Source organism: Kwoniella europaea, chromosome 3 (assembly GCF_036810445.1).
Source record: "Kwoniella europaea PYCC6329 chromosome 3, complete sequence".
Lineage (NCBI taxonomy): Eukaryota > Fungi > Basidiomycota > Tremellomycetes > Tremellales > Cryptococcaceae > Kwoniella > Kwoniella europaea.
Window position 1 is genome coordinate 1,280,020 of NC_089489.1, and position 16,530 is coordinate 1,296,549.

At 43.6% G+C, this 16,530-nt stretch overlaps 8 protein-coding genes across 8 annotated transcripts; 3 read left to right on the forward strand and 5 right to left on the reverse strand.

Moving 5' to 3' along the window:
- Positions 1–385: 385 nt before the first annotated feature.
- Positions 386–1,260, forward strand: V865_008332 (uncharacterized protein; the record flags this gene model as incomplete). The annotated part of the gene is made up of 4 exons (XM_066232068.1): positions 386–526; positions 804–893; positions 970–1,056; positions 1,150–1,260. 4 exons carry the CDS (start codon positions 386–388, stop codon positions 1,258–1,260), a joined length of 429 nt encoding a protein of 142 aa, XP_066088165.1.
- A 647-nt stretch (positions 1,261–1,907) lies between these two features.
- V865_008333 (uncharacterized protein) lies at positions 1,908–2,864 on the reverse strand (the record flags this gene model as incomplete). The annotated part of the gene is made up of 1 exon (XM_066232069.1): positions 1,908–2,864. One exon carries the CDS (start codon positions 2,862–2,864, stop codon positions 1,908–1,910), a length of 957 nt encoding a protein of 318 aa, XP_066088166.1.
- A 571-nt stretch (positions 2,865–3,435) lies between these two features.
- On the reverse strand, positions 3,436–4,499 carry V865_008334 (uncharacterized protein; the record flags this gene model as incomplete). The annotated part of the gene is made up of 2 exons (XM_066232070.1): positions 3,436–3,981; positions 4,044–4,499. The coding sequence occupies 2 exons, from the start codon at positions 4,497–4,499 to the stop codon at positions 3,436–3,438; spliced, it is 1,002 nt and encodes a 333-aa protein (XP_066088167.1).
- A 703-nt stretch (positions 4,500–5,202) lies between these two features.
- V865_008335 (uncharacterized protein) lies at positions 5,203–6,070 on the reverse strand (the record flags this gene model as incomplete). Its single annotated transcript, XM_066232071.1, has 2 exons — positions 5,203–5,612; positions 5,698–6,070. The coding sequence occupies 2 exons, from the start codon at positions 6,068–6,070 to the stop codon at positions 5,203–5,205; spliced, it is 783 nt and encodes a 260-aa protein (XP_066088168.1).
- A 610-nt stretch (positions 6,071–6,680) lies between these two features.
- On the reverse strand, positions 6,681–7,498 carry V865_008336 (uncharacterized protein; the record flags this gene model as incomplete). The annotated part of the gene is made up of 5 exons (XM_066232072.1): positions 6,681–6,745; positions 6,821–6,878; positions 7,008–7,129; positions 7,193–7,250; positions 7,325–7,498. 5 exons carry the CDS (start codon positions 7,496–7,498, stop codon positions 6,681–6,683), a joined length of 477 nt encoding a protein of 158 aa, XP_066088169.1.
- A 441-nt stretch (positions 7,499–7,939) lies between these two features.
- On the forward strand, positions 7,940–8,895 carry V865_008337 (uncharacterized protein; the record flags this gene model as incomplete). Its single annotated transcript, XM_066232073.1, has 2 exons — positions 7,940–8,377; positions 8,449–8,895. 2 exons carry the CDS (start codon positions 7,940–7,942, stop codon positions 8,893–8,895), a joined length of 885 nt encoding a protein of 294 aa, XP_066088170.1.
- Positions 8,896–9,338: 443 nt separating this feature from the next.
- V865_008338 (uncharacterized protein) lies at positions 9,339–10,464 on the reverse strand (the record flags this gene model as incomplete). Its single annotated transcript, XM_066232074.1, has 5 exons — positions 9,339–9,468; positions 9,585–9,840; positions 9,976–10,075; positions 10,156–10,320; positions 10,378–10,464. 5 exons carry the CDS (start codon positions 10,462–10,464, stop codon positions 9,339–9,341), a joined length of 738 nt encoding a protein of 245 aa, XP_066088171.1.
- A 377-nt stretch (positions 10,465–10,841) lies between these two features.
- On the forward strand, positions 10,842–16,053 carry V865_008339 (pentafunctional AROM polypeptide; the record flags this gene model as incomplete). The annotated part of the gene is made up of 6 exons (XM_066232075.1): positions 10,842–11,218; positions 11,310–11,517; positions 11,613–12,401; positions 12,459–13,434; positions 13,507–13,727; positions 13,786–16,053. 6 exons carry the CDS (start codon positions 10,842–10,844, stop codon positions 16,051–16,053), a joined length of 4,839 nt encoding a protein of 1,612 aa, XP_066088172.1.
- Positions 16,054–16,530: the final 477 nt, after the last annotated feature.

Here is a 16,530-nt window from a genome sequence, read left to right on the forward strand (position 1 = left end):
AAAAATGTGGAGACTCCATCCGGATCCGAGAGATGCGAAATCAGGGTCTTTATTTAGGTGACCCATCTCTAAACCCTCTTGGCTTTGAGCGAAACTATCGGTTAGGATTTTTCTTAACGCCGATGGTGTTTTCAGTCTGGTCATACGAGTGCCACATCACCCAATTGAGTCGATTGGTGCATGGCGTGGCATCGGTTTGCATGCAGCTCCCTTAGGACACACTCTCACTCTCGTTGACAGATTTTGTTGAAATCGTCAATTGTCACTAGCTAGGTGTTGCTTCTTCATCCATCAAAAGATAGGTCGATAAAGTAAGTTACTATCACCTGTACAGCTCATCACTTCCTCGTTGTCACATACTCATTCGACTTTACTACTTGTCCAGATGCCTACCCGATTCTCCAACACCCGAAAGCACAGAGGTCACGTCTCAGCCGGTCACGGTCGTGTAGGAAAACACAGGAAGCATCCGGGTGGTAGAGGTCTTGCTGGTGGTCAACACCACCACAGAACTAACTTCGACAAGGTTAGTAGATTTTTGATACGTTGGATCATGCTGGATGGGAACTGGAAGTGGAAGTGGAAGCAAAGGATCATTTCGGTGGGGATTCAGGGGATGATATGATATGGGAGGGATAATGCTTTATGGATGCGGATAGATTTAAGAAATCCATATCGTCCATCAGAGGAGATAGGATCAGGACTAGATGGACGGGAGAGATGGACGGGAGATGCTCAAAGATCAGCGAGGAAAATGGAGGAATGATAATTGGATGTAATGCTGATTGTGCTTTCGTATCTAGTACCACCCTGGTTACTTCGGTAAAGTTGGTATGAGACACTACCATCTCCTCAAAAACCATTACTACAAACCCACCATCAACCTCGACAAAGTGAGTTTTGGATTTCCCTACATCGGTTCGAAATAGGAATGATGGAAACTGATGGAGATTTGTTGTTGTTAAATAGCTCATCTCCCTCCCCGAAGCTAAAGTTGATGCTCCCGCCGGTACCGTCCCAGTGATTGACCTTGTCCACCTTGGTAAATTCAAGCTCGTGAGTGACCCTCAATCTTTCCAGTTTGCTGTATTGGTGGAAACTCTGTTCTACTTGTGAACCATACTAATCTGATTCTTCCGTTACACACAGCTCGGTAAAGGACGAGTCAACCAACCATTCATCGTCAAGACCCGATTCGTCTCAAAGTTAGCTGAAGAGAAGATCAAGGAAGCTGGTGGTGTTGTCAAGCTCGTCGCTTAAATAGATGAGATATGATAATGGATTAGGTTTGGTTTCACTCAGACTTAGGGACGTGGATGTTGCAGCCAAGGCATGCAATGTGTACATGATAATGTGAGCGGATATGGTTACACCATCTACATTTGAACATGGTTCTGGACTATTACGTTCGTTGGAAATTGAAGAAGGGTTTAATAGAGTAGAGTGATGATGAGTCCGGTGTGTGTTGTGTGTTGATGGAGGAGAATAAAAGCACGACGGGATATCCATCTAAGCATAGATATCCAGCTTATCTTTGAGGAAGATAGCTGTTACCTTGCTCTTATGTCTGTACCTCCGTTGGCTCCCTCCAACATCACTCATACATGATCAACGTGATTACACAGACAAGGGTTTCACTATCACTGCTATAATGAGATATTATACAACAAGTGTCAAACTTTATACGCCCGACAATTATCACCATCGAAGAAATCCGAAGCTCGTTCCTCACTGGCCGTAATCTTGAATGACCATCTGATCGTCCATTGATACTAACACTGAGAATGAAAACCAGTAGATAATTCAATCAGTCAACCGATATACTGATATAATCGAAAAGCAAGACCTTTTTGTGACTCACCTCAAGCCTCAAACAATTTTCTCAGCCTATCGTGAAAGTATCTCTCTTATCTGCCTTCAGACTTCTCCTTTATTTTGCCATTATATCGTTCGACATTACTCAATAGCCTCTTCAGGAAATTCTTATTAGGCGATACCTTCCACTTTTTAGGTGATGTATCAATCAATTCTACTCCTCTTAAAGACCCCTCTTTCTCCATTCTCGAATCAAGTGACAAACTAGATTGATTCGTTCGATTCTCAATCTCCTTATCTTCATCTTCGTCATGCTCGTCTTCAGGGCCATACATTGTATGAACCTCATCAATCTCACTAGGACCAATTGACCTATCGTCCCTATCCCAAATTGAACTCGATCCAAGTACTGAACCTCTTTCAGACATTGCAATAGCAATTCTTCGCGCTTCCCTGATCTCCTCTGTCCTAGCAGTATTCCTTTCTTGGACGAATTGCCAAAACATCGTAGTGTCCAGAGAAGGATCAAGGTACTTGGATCTATCTTCTGGTTTTCTTGTTGTGTGTATTATATATCCATCTTCTTTATCCTCCGGTTTGTCTTTCTTCTTTCGATATGGATGGAATCGTTTGGGTTTAGAGGGATTTTCTTTCGATTTTTCAGGTTCCTGGGTATTGATTGCATCATAAATGGGGAGTTGTGAACCGATAGGACAAGGAAATAAGGGATGGATAGGTTTTCCACTTTCTACGGTGGAAGAATTGATTGTCCCTCTTCCTGTGTTATCTGGATTGAGAGGTTTCCAACTTAATGCGAGAGAAGCGAGGTTCATTGCTAACTCATCTTCGAAGTTGAAATCCCTTGGAGCCAAATTGTAAGTTGAAGCGGCTGGTAAGACGTTACCAGTAGATTGATAATCAGGGATACTATTGGATGGTCCTCGTGCGGTGCTGAAAGCATCCGACAAAGGGGGCGAGGTTGTCTCGTAAAGATCGATATCCATCGGTTCTGGTTTCAGCGGGATCAGTGGAGTTGGATTGATGGGCATTTTGGAGGTCAGGGGACACGAAAGCAAGATCGCCACACGGAGATAAATTTCACCCACGGTAAAAGGATGAGATGGAATGAAAAGAAGGAAGCAATATTACTTCCAACAGACTACAGTCTGTGCGAATGAATGGGAAAATTCTTTAACCTTTCAGCGGTAAAACTGTATGTCTATCGAACCCACCAAAATGACCAGTTCCTATTTTGTCAGAATTTGAGAACACAAAGTTCTGAAATGCAATCTTGCTCTGCAAGCGGAATGAGAATAACTGGCGATCGATAAAATGAACATTGTCGAATGATCGTTCGATGGCACAATTATACCTTGCTTGACACAAGGACTTTCTGTCCTTCGCTCGATAAAAACAGAGTCGATAATGAGTGTCTGTAATTTGAACTAGACGACACAGAGGTGTATCACGTACGATCGATGGGGATACTCCAACTTTGACATTACAAATTCCAATACCGTAAGACACGACAGGTTTGCAATTCGATAATGCACTACAAACGGGAGGAAGATTATGAAATCTCAGTTATACTATATATGTATACAAGTATAACTCGCCAGATCAACTAGGATGATTGGCTACACATGTTGGATCTATAGGTACCGGACCCTTCTCCTTGAAAATCAGATAACTCCTAAGTACCATATGTCGCTTGATAGCTGCTCTACATTGCGCGATCCTTTCATTTGCCATCACTTCTTCTCGAGTAAGCGGGACCTTAAGACATCCTTTCGGGCATGCAAGACCCCTCTTGTTCTGAGTATAGCTTGCTGGTGGTATCTGGCGTGTGCCGAAATGCGAATGAGAATGGGAATGTGGCTTTGTTTTCCAGCTACGATCGATGAAATTGTCCTCTGGATTCAATCTCGTCATAAGGTCGAAGCCCGATCGAGATGGATTGTTGGCAAAAGGCGTTGGTCGAGAATTAATCATCGAAGGAGCGAAGAAAGGTATTCGATGAGGATGTATATTGCTATTCACACTCGTGGGATTACCGAAAAATCCCGGTGGTCGACGACCAAGTGGAATAAGGTTTGATCCTGTGGCGAATGTGGCTTGAATTGGAGATGTGATTCTGGGCATGACTCGCAATGAGGGAGTAGGGAACTTATGGGAGATCAAGATGAGTGTTCACATCGAGTCATTCGGGTTAGACTCGAGGGACATACCTTTTGATTAAACATTCGGTGATTATTATTAGTAGATATAGGCATGGAAGAGGAGGAAGGTCCTTCGATATCGTCTTGCCCTATCGTCTTTGCTGAGTCGGTTTGAGAGTCGGGCTCGTCTTCCGAAGGAGTGGGAAGATCTTGGATCCACATTTCTTCATGATCGATCTCAAATTCTTGATCCCTGTCTTGAAGTTCGTCTACATAAACCAATTGAGATATAATCCTAGGATCTATCATCGATCTAGATGGAGTTGCAATGAGATTGAAGAAGGATTGAAAAGATGATTCGGGATAGATAATTTGTGGGAAATAATGTGAACAAGGATCGGAATAATCTTGATCGATATCTATATCCATGTTAATATTCGCGTTTATATCGACATCTATCATGATTTCTTCCGGAGCAAGAACGGGCGGAGAGATGGAAAGTATTGGTGGGGTAATCTTGTGCATAGTGCACGAGTATGGTGTATCACTCAAGTGCTCCACGACGAAAGATTCTCGTTGATAAAAATCCAAGAGCTAAGAAGGAGGTTTCCACGCGAAAGACATGTACTGGAATGAAAGCTTCAAACCAAGGTCGCTTAGAATCATACATAATAGAAGATGCTGGTCATGAAGGCAATTGAATCTCGGGGATTGTGGGAACGATGCAGGAATCCAATACTTATCACTGTGTTGTGGCAATAGATTGAATCTAGCGCTTTGACCGTCTCTTGGGATTGAACGAAAACATAGTTAAGTTACTGTAATTCATACTACATGCAAAACATCGATTGATCGTAAAGATACGACCCAGGTAACATATGTGCGGAAACTGTATTCTTTCGGAATCATGAACTACAAAATCAAATTACCTAAAATGCATGAATAGAGGAGGAAGATCCCTCATCTGAAGTAAGTCAAGGGAAAGCAGTCAACGACCTGAAATTTCGACTGATCATTGCCAAAATCCCATATTATAATTTTAATCTTTTGGCCTCTTTTCGAGCTTTCTTATTAGCTGCCTTATTATGAACCTTATTATAAAGGTATTCTTCCAAGGTCAACCCCCTTCGTCGAGCACCGCCTTGTGGTGTGCTATCATGTATCTTCTGTGATCTTTTTTTCTTCTTCTTCTTGTCCTTTGCAGGTGAAAGTGAAGCGTTTGAAGTAGTTACATGGTTGGAAGTCCGGTGAGTCGGTTCGTATTAGTTACCTGATTACAAGCAGCAGGGCTCTTTGATACGATGACGGGAAGGCAGGGAGATGAGCCCGGTGAGGAAGGCGGGAAAGGGATGAAATCCAGTTCTTCAGTGTCCTGCAAAGAAAGGTCGATAGAGTGGCCGAGTAGACCCAGATTCGAATGAGATGTAGTATCATAATTTGTATCGGACGATTGTTTGGGCTTGGAAGGCTCAAAGATCAGAGGACTTTGAGAAGGGAAGGAAATTTGCGTAAGAGTTTCTTTGAGGATGGTTTGATGAGTCAATAGGAGGTGAGGTGGGGGATCTCGAATGAACAATTTCGATTTCGAATTCTCTAACCGAGTGTCAATGCTGATTATCAAGTTGGTAGTTTTGGAAGCTGCAAATAGTGGAGATATTTTTGACATTCAGTAGAACATGTTCTGAGTGTTGTGGGAGCGAGGGGGTAGAATATCGACACTCACCAACTTCGGTAGATCCATCATAGTCTGTCCTTCTCAACATCTCTCTTTTCTTCTTCATAGCTTCTCTACTTCTCATTGCAGCAGCTTTCAACTTTTCGAGCTTTTCCTTACTTGTCAACCCTGTAACAGTCCCTGCATTCCTTCCCGATTTCTCCCATTCCGTCCTGTGTCCTTCAGGTGTAAAGCATCCAAAGGGGCTGACTTGAGAGTCGAGCGTGTCTCTGGACGGTATCTCGGTGAGCTGGAACGGAACAAAGGGAGTCGAGTTGAACATGTCAGACCATATTGGAAGATCAAAACCGAGAGAACTCTCATCATTCCATGCCGGGAGATTGATCTGGGGACGGAGCGGAAAGAAGCCGAAGGGGTACATTGGAAAGATAGGTGGGTATAGAGTCTAATTCTCCATTCTTATTCCAAACCAACGTCGAAGGGGTTCATCAAGATATGATGGATCAGCAAGTCAGTCAGAGCATAAATACTGAGAAGTCTCAAAATGAAAGAGATGGGTGATGATGTCTCTTGGTGCTTGCTTCGTACGAGTAAGGGTCAATGTTCCGATAACGCACGAGCCTACAAAGTAAACAAAGTAACTCAGACGAGGTCAAGGCGCATCACTGTGATTTTTTGCTGTATATATATGTTTCATCTTGATCCCAGATGGAACGAGACGCAGTACTCGACACAATCATGTTTGAGCTCATAAATGCAAAAACGAGACATGCCTCCAGTGCAGTGAATTATAAGCTGTCCCTCTGGACATCCCACAAGTATGACTGGGTAATACAGATCCAATTTCAAGAACTAAAGCATCGTCTTTTTCTGTACATACCATACCGGTCTTGGGTGCAGTAGGCCGCCACCACTGCATTTATATAAGATACTGTGATCCCTTTTATAAGTTACCAGAATTAATCCATATAACTATTTTAGCTTCATAGGTTGTATGTAGTTGTATTCGGAGATACATGCCATATTGTGATTTATTCGATGGTATCGCCCCTCTTGAGTCTTGGTAAAATAACTTTCCTCCATACATCGTAAAGTTCTTCATTCATCACTCGAGTTCAGCTCAATCACATATTGTCATAATTGGAGGAGTGAAGAAGAAAAGAGGACCTACGGGATTTAGTTTTACCTGAAAATGATGCTGCAATACATTCCCAATCTGGATTACATGACTACAGTAATGATGCCACGAATTGCAAAAAAGATTGAACATCATGTCAGCTTGTAGAATGAAAGTGAATGCTTGTCACCAAACACAAATCGATGACGATTGAAGGAGAGAGGACAGTCAGAAAACTTACATCCAATACCATCATTAACGTAGCTATCTTCATTTCCCTTGTCCAATCTTTTCCATCCCCCGACCAAGGTCTGTTAGTAAGAAGAGAAGTTTTGATGACTTTTCGCCAAACATCTTTACATTCTGTTAAAATAAGAGGATATCAGTTGTTAAGCACACGTAACTGTAATAGTGTTATTTGCATACGAATAGGTGTTTTGCCTATATCTTTACCCAATTCATTCCAATCGACATCTTTCGAACTCTGCGTGGTATGATATCTCGTCAGCTCACAGTTCTTGACCGCATTGTACATCTAATTGAAGACTCTGAACTTACTTTGAGGAACAAAGTGACTAACAGGGTCTTATCGTATTCGTTCTTCTTTCCTTTCGAGCGACCAAGAGATGAAGATTTCATAGATGGATAATCCAATTTGGTCTGTCTGGGTGAAGTACTGGGTTTATCATATGGTTTGAATTCTTGTGAGACCGATTTCTCAATCTTTGGCATTATGGATGATTATGATAATAATGAGGATGAGCGGACGATGAGAAACTATCTTGGAAGATTGATCTAGGTGGAAAGCAAAGTGGGACTGTAAGTGAGAGAAGGAAGAAGGAAGAACATTACAAGTTGAGGAAATGAGAGACCTATAAGATTATACTAATACACTGAAAAGTTGAATTACCTTGCTCGATGTAAGAATACCAAAGGACCCTCACTTTGATCGTAATTTACAGTATGAAGTGATCATACGCACAGACCCATTCATTTTACTATTGTACACTCATCTTCCTTTCTTGCCTGTTCTGACGTATATATATATATACACCTATTTCCACCTGTGTCTCTTCTCTCTTCTCTCTTCTTTTTTCGTATTCCTCTCTTTCCATCCATCCCACATATACCTCTTATCATCGACGAAAATCAATCGTCTTACTGTGGTCCAATATGGCAATCACTAAATCACTCAAAACCTATGGTAAGAGATCACCCAGTGCCAAAGCCAAATCGCCTTCTTCCTCCACCCCTAAACCTAAGCCTAAAGCTGCTCCCAAGCCTAAAGGTGAACCGAAACTTACCACAAAGGCTAAATCAAGCAAGAAAGATATCTCCCCTACCAAGGAACAAACTCCAGCCGAGATCCAAAAGGACGATGAAGAAGTAGACATGAACGATGATGAAAAAGTCAAAATCCAAAAGATCATTTTGGTTTTGATGGAAAATATGAAGAATGTAGATTGGTTTGATATTGCCAAGAAAGTTGATCTTGCTTCGACGCCATCCTCTTCTGGGATCGGCAAAGGGAAAGGAAGAGGTAAGAAGGTTGGTGGTACTGCCGGAGGTGGAAAGATGGGTGGAACGGAGCTGAGAGAATATTATCAAAATGTTAGTCCTTCCTTTTCCGTGTTAATCACTATCGGTATTGAGACAGACACGCTGATTCGTTGAGATTATAGACTATCCTTCCTCTTTTCAAGAAAGGTGATCTCTCCTCTATCCCAGATATCGAACCCACCAGTAACCACACCAACAACGAAGAAACAACTCCCATGGAGGTTGATCAATCCATGTCGACCATCCCAGCGGAAGAAGGCGAGCAAGAACAATCTTCTCTTCTCTCTTCACCCGTACCCTCTATTACTTCCGATGCAGTCGAAGAAGAGGATAATTTCGAATTGGATAACGAAGAAGAATCTCAAGTTCCCAAAAAACGAAAAGCCCCCATTCCGGTTCCTCCACCTTCTTCACAAAAGAGGAATGTTAAGAGAGGGAAAAAGGATGAAGAGATGGATAAAACCAAGCCGAAAATCCCAATCACGACCGCAAGGAAAGGAAGAAAAGAAGTGGTCGTTCCGATTGGCGGACTGGAATCGGGTGATGAGTATTTCTCCGAGGATCATTAGAGGCGGGATGATGAGACCAGGAAGAAATGGTAAGCTGTTCCTACAGAGTCGATGAAACGATTGAAGAAACATTGAGCTTACGACTGCCTGCTCTTCGAAAGTAACTCTCTCGACCATCCCATACTGCCATTGTCATCTGGACTATCAACAATCATCTATTACAGATGAAGCTTCGACATGCCCTGCATTAGTCTCTCACACTGGTATCATTCCACGCAATCACTGACTTCACTATCTCCACATTCCTGGTTCCAACGTCATTTTCATCTAATTCAGTATGTTTTCCAGTTCTCAGGTGCAACTTCTCACATTTGTACTTCTGCGGCTATCCTCTTCCCACTATGCTCATTTCTCATCCCCCCATATCCATAGCATCTATGTTCATTGAGTGTATGATTTTTTCAAGCTTGTTCATATATTTACATTTCATGCATTTCATCATGTCATATCTCATCTTCGTCGTCATCAGAAGCCATAAGATCTTCTTCAGGGAAATCGTCGATAGTCACTTTATCAGGACGTACAAAGGTTGCGTGAAGTGGTGAACATTGAAAATATCGTTTACCTTCGACCCTATTACATATTGATTAATCAGCAATGTTACTATATGCGGAGAAGGGTGAGATCATAGCAAGATCCCAAAGTTATTTTACCATATTCGTATGATTAAACAGAGATCTATGACTCACTCTCCATCACCTTTCCCCTGAGGTTCATCCAATTCCACTCCCACCCATACTCCTCCTTTGCCTATTGACGCTTCTCCAACATACCGGACTGTACCTCTCCTACCTGATCCTGCACTCCCATGGGACACCTCGCACCTCGCGCCGGGTATAATACTTGGATCGTACGTGGTTGGAGGTGGTGGTGGATAAGTGAGATTAGTAGGTGTGGGTGCGAATCGTCCGAGTTTATTGGCTTTTAAGTGGGATAGGACGGTATCTGATTAGTGCATTATTAGCATACATCATTGATATGACTGAATACGAGATTATGGACATAAAATGATGTTTGACAAATGTCGAATCGAAGCGAAGCGATGTCTTCCTGATATATTGCACTGAGTGATACACTCACCATTCCTAGATTCATACTCTTCATTCGTCAACTCGAACCTCTCTAAATTACTTTCATCCGTAAATTCCCCTGGTCTATAATTGGGATCTATGTTATCTACCTACAGCCATTTATTGGTGTCAGATATCATCTAGGTATATTGAACACCATCCTTCCATCTGCATGTCATACTTGACTCACCTGGATACATTGCCATTCTTTGACACCGTATTCAACCAATGTCCTACTTTCTTCGCTCAGCTGAGCTATGGCTTTCGATGATCCGGCAAGTACAGAATCTGAATTTGGGTAGAGTGAAAGGACTTGGTATTGAGGCGAGATACCTGTGATGGGTACGAGTTTGTCCTGTATGCAGATAAAATCGATGAGCTTGATCGAAAAAGAAAGAAATCGCAAGCTCACTTTGAGTTGACCTATAGTCAGGGAAGTATCGAACCTCCGCTCTGAGTGGGTGTCTGGCGAGGTCACGAATATGCTTATGAGTGTCATGTTGGCTCTGTGCTTCACTACGCTGTGGATGTTTGGCTGTACAAATCGGTATTGATCTCAACATTACAACTAACTCAGTTACTTTCACGCGAATGCGCGCTCGGACCTTCGAACGAGATCTTGATTGAGCTTAGTGTCGCCACGTGTCTATCTGTGTCCATGCGGTATCACGTGATTTTGAGGGTGTTCAGGGTGAGCGTTGAAAGTGTCGAGTTAGAGATGTTGGAAAAGTCAAAGAGAGTCAAGAGTCAGTCCGAGGTGATCCGTCAACTCAACTCGAGCTATCCATAAAAAGGTCTAAACCCTTCTATAAAGACCATCCTCTTGATCTATTCCCTCATCCTATATAGTCAAAGAAGAGGTATAATTTGACCAACATGTCCTCCTCTCCTTTAGCGGACGTCCTCAAAATCTCCATATTGGGGAACGACTCGATTCATTGTGGATTCCATTTACTCCCTTACATCTTCTCAACAATCACCAGCAATCTACCTTCGTCAGCATACGTCTTGATAACCGACACCAACCTCTCATCTATCTATCTTGATGATCTCAAACATGCCTTTAACGAAACTGGCTCAAAGGCTAGATTCTTGGTATATGAGGTAGCTCCAGGAGAAACAGCAAAATCAAGAAAGGTAAAAGAAGAAATTGAAGATTGGATGTTAGATCAGAAACTTACTAGAGATACTGTCGTGTTGGCTTTTGGAGGTGGAGTTATTGGTGATTTGACGGGTTTCGTAGCTGCTACTTTGTAAGTGTGTTCACCTCTGTCTTCGAGCTATTACGAAGGTGCAATGACATCGCGCGTACTAATTCGCTAATTGCACTCTTTGTGTATGTAGCATGAGAGGAGTTAAATTCGTACAAATACCCACTACACTCTTAGCGATGGTGGATTCTGCCGTAGGAGGTAAAACAGCCATAGATACACCTCATGGTAAAAACTTGATTGGTGCTTTCTGGCAACCATCTTACATCTTTGTGGATTTGGCCTTTTTGACTACCTTGCCTCCGAGGGAGGTCAGTAATGGTATGGCTGAGGTTGTAAAGGTGAGTTATAACTCTGATAATTCAGTGGCATATCACTTCTTCTGTGCACCTGTCTTCGTATTTAAAGAAACTCCATTGACCGATCCCCCTACTAGACCGCCGCAATCTGGAAAGACGACGACTTCGCTCTTCTCGAATCTCGATCAGCCGAAATCTCCCTCGCCGCATCTACCAAGCCCACCACTTCATCCACAGCAGGCCGCTTCGCATCTGATCGATCACACGCTCAATCATTGCTCCTCCAGGTCGTCTCAGGATCAATCTACGTCAAAGCCCATATCGTCACTATCGACGAACGAGAAACAGGCTTACGAAACTTGGTCAATTTCGGTCACACCATTGGGCATGCTATTGAAGCTGTTCTCACTCCTGCGATGCTTCATGGTGAATGTGTATCTGTCGGTATCATTCTCGAAGCTGAGGTAGCTAGACAACTCGGTATCCTCAGTCAAGTTGCTGTAGGAAGATTAACAAGATGTCTTCAAGCTTATGGATTACCCATTTCGTTATCCGATCGAAGGATCACCTCTTTACCAGCTTCAAGCCAACTCTCCGTAGACAGATTGTTGGATATCATGAGAATCGACAAGAAGAATTCTGGTCCAGCTAAGAAGATCGTACTTCTCTCAAGAATTGGTAAAACCTACGAAGAACGAGCTTCAGTCGTTGCGGATGAAGTGATCAGGCGAGTCTTGTGCGAAGCTGCTACAGTCATCTCCGGCATCCCAACCAAATCACCCATCACCATGGCTACACCAGGATCGAAGTCTATATCCAACAGAGCTCTTGTACTCGCCGCTTTAGCTACTGGAACTTGCAGAATTAGGAATTTACTGCACTCTGATGACACTGCTGTCATGATGAACGCTCTCGTTGAGCTTAAGGTGAGCTATAACAAGCCGGAAGATCGCGTAAAGCAGCTCACACTCATGTTTCCTTAGGGCGCCGTGTTCTCATGGGAGGACGGAGGCGATACTATCGTTGTTCAAGGTGGTGGTGGTACTCTTTCTGCTCCCGCTAAGGGCAAAGAGCTTTACCTTGGTAATGCCGGTACAGCCTCTCGATTCTTGACTACCGTCTGCGCCATGGTCTCGGGCGCAGCATCTACCGAGAAGTCAACGATCATCACCGGTAACGCAAGGATGAAACAACGACCCATTGGTCCATTGGTCGATGCTCTTGCCGCTAACGGGGCCAAAATCAAATACGTGGAAAGTGAAGGATGTCTTCCGCTAGATATTGAGACTGACGGATTCAGAGGTGGACACATCAAGCTTGCCGCCTCAGTATCAAGTCAATACGTCTCGTCTATTCTTCTTTGTGCACCCTATGCCGCCGAGGAAGTCGTCCTCGAATTGACAGGTGGTCAAGTCATCTCTCAACCGTACATCGATATGACAACAGCCATGATGGCACAATTCGGAATTGCCGTCCAAAGAAAGAAAGATGCTTCAGGCAACCTATTGGACATCTACGTAATTCCCAAGGGAACTTACAAAAACCCTTCGGATTATTCAGTCGAATCAGACGCATCAAGTGCTACCTACCCTCTAGCCATTGCAGCTATCACCGGAACCACCTGTACCATCTCAAATATCGGTTCATCATCTTTACAAGGAGATGCACGATTCGCTAAAGAAGTGTTAGAACCTATGGGTTGTGTTGTCGAACAAACTCTCACTTCGACCAAAGTCACTGGGCCTCCTGTTGGTCAGCTTAGAGCATTGGGTAATGTGGATATGGAACCTATGACAGACGCTTTCTTGACTGCTTCGGTCCTGGCTGCTGTTGCCAACTTGCCCGCTTTGCCCGAAAGACAGGTCGAAGGTCTGCCACCTACAGCTTCGAGGATCTACGGTATTGCCAACCAGAGAGTGAAGGAATGTAATAGGATCAAAGCTATGAGGGATCAGTTGGGTGAGTCGGGTAGTCGTGTTCACGTCTCTCACGCTTATATGGCTGACTTTGCAAAAACCTATCGATTCCCAGCCAAATTCGGCGTGGAAACTGATGAATTCGATGATGGAATCATCGTAATCGGTAAAGCTGCTACATCTCTTGCTCGAGGTGCATCAGTACACTGTTATGACGATCACCGAGTGGCAATGGCCTTCAGTGTCTTGGCTTGTATCATCGAAAAGACCATTATCGAAGAGAAGCGATGCGTTGAGAAGACATGGCCTAACTTCTGGGATGATCTTCAAAATAAGGTACGTACACAAGGAATATGGTTGCCGCCTCCTCTCACATGCTGACGACGAATGATAGATCGGTATACCCGTCGAAGGAGTCGAACTTGAAACTCATAAGCAAGCTTCCACCTCAGCCAAAGCTGTCACTCCCGTGGATCAATCTCAATCCGATCACCCCATCTTTATCATCGGTATGAGAGGTGCTGGCAAGACTTATATCGGTCGATTAGCTGCTGATGTACTCGGCGGCGACTTCACCGACGCCGATGATACCTTTTTCGAGGAGACTAAACAGTCCGTCGCCGATTTTGTGGCTGCCAATAGCTGGGAAGAGTTCCGACGTGTGGAAACTGAAATATTAGGTAGATATATCCAGGAGAGAAAGGGTAATCATGTGATCGCTTTAGGTGGCGGTGTGGTCGAAACGGAAGTTGCACGACAGCTCCTTCAGTCACACGTCTCCAAAGGTGGTTTAGTTATTCATGTTACCAGAGCTTTGGAAGATATCGATAATTTCCTTTCTTCCATTGGCAATACCGCCGCTCGACCTAATTGGGGTGAATCTTTCGCCGATGTGTTCAAGAGAAGAGAGCCGTGGTATGCGTCATGTTCGAGCCACGAATTCTACAACGTCCTCGAGCCTGTTGGTGATCAGTCTCCCCAACAGCATGAACAAGCTATGAGAAGGGAGTGTGGGAGATTCTTCAACTTCATCAAAGGAATCGATTCGAACCGACCTAGATTGTCAGCCGATAGCCCAACGGCTTTCTTATCGTTGACTTTCCCTGATATCACCCCTGCTCTTGCGCAGATCGACGAGTTGACAGAAGGTGCGGATGCTGTGGAACTCCGAGTGGACCTGCTCAATCCCACTGCAACAGCACCTACCACTCCTGGTCTACCGCCTCCCTCCTTTGTCGCCAAACAACTTGCTTCCTTGCGACTCGCCACTTCCTTGCCTATCGTGTTTTCGGTGCGGTCGAAAGAACAAGGTGGTATGGCACCATCGGACCAACCTGCCGTGTATCAATCGATGGTAGAATTAGGTATTCGATCGGCATGTGAATATGTGGATCTCGAAGTAGCTTGGCCTACCGATTTACTCCAGCGAGTATCAAGAGGTAAAGGCAAATCACACATCATCGCATCATGGCATGACTGGACTGGATCAATGGCATGGGACAAACAAGCGGTTCGATCTAAATATTCCTTATGTTCTAAATACGGCGATATAGTCAAGATAGTTGGTACGGCCAAGACTTTAACGGATAATTCGAAATTGTCCTTGTTTGCTGAAGAAATCAATTCTCAACCCGGATCCAAGCCTCTCTTAGCTATCAACATGGGATCAGCCGGACAACTTTCCCGAGCTCTCAACCCGATACTCACTCCTGTCACGCATGAATTACTTCCCTCCCGAGCTGCTCCTGGACAACTCACCATAAAACAGGTATTGCAAATTAGAAATTCCATTGGTTTGTTACCCGCCAAGAAGTTTTACTTATTTGGAAGTCCCATCGCTCATTCAGTCTCACCAACACTCCATAACACCGGCTTCCAAGCTTTAGGATACCCTCATCACTATGGACTACACGAATCAGACAAAATAGATCAAGGAGTTTTAGATATCATCAAATCCCCGGAATTTGGTGGAGCAAGTGTGACTATACCTTTGAAACTTGATATTATCCCTCATCTTGATTCTGTTTCTGAAGATGTGAAGATCATTGGTGCGGTAAATACCATTGTCCCCCAGGCAGATGGGAAATTACATGGTGAAAATACAGATTGGAAAGCGATCTATCAAGCTACCCTCTCAAACCTTCCTGCCAATACGAAAGTTGGTCAAAGTGAGGGTTTGGTAATTGGTGCGGGGGGTACTTGCAGAGCAGCGATCTATGCTTTGTACAAAGTTGGAATCAAGACTATATACTTGTTTAATAGAACTTTGGAAAATGCCCTCAAAGTTAAAGATTCTTTCCCATCCGACTACAACATCGTGGTGGTAGATTCGTTCGACAAGGTCGTTAATCCTTCGGTAATAATTTCGACTGTTCCTGGAACTTCTTTGGTACTTCCCTCCTCAAAAGATGAAGGAATCCAACTACCTGAGAGTCTGTTAGATAATGGTAATGGAGGAGTGGTCATTGATTTGGCGTATAAACCTTACAAAACTGCTTTACTCGAATTAGCTGAGATTGCAGGTAAAGGTAGATGGAAGACTGTACCTGGAGTGGAGATACTGGTGTTACAGGGTTTGGTCCAGTTCCAGTTGTGGACTGGGAAGAGAGCACCGGAGAAGAAGATTAGAGAGAGTGTTATGAGCAAGTATTTTGGAAATTAGTAGATGGGTGGATATAGATATCGATATACCTAGTATATAGGGAATCAGATGGATGCATGGATATTGGACTTTCGGTATATGGATACATGCGGTGTAGTAGTATAAATGGAAAAGGATGCGAAGGAATTGAATTGATCAAAGGTTAAAGATGCGTTCATCATGCAGATCTAATGATGCTTACAGAATACACCATCATCTATAAGAACAGTACTGACGTACTGACGTAACAACATAGTCAAATGACACAGCAGGCCAATCTGTATAGATCGAATGAGGAAATCTTCTTGCCCCACATAGTGTAGGCTTGAAGGCCAATATCGTATGCGAAGATCAGACCTGACAGTCCTTCAACCTGCTAAGGAGAATTTACTGTATATTATCGTACACGACATGTAGGATACCGATTCTCTTCTTTTTTGGCGATTCGATGAGCTCCAACTGATGATAGGTACAGCAATACCCAAGGACTTTCGTTGG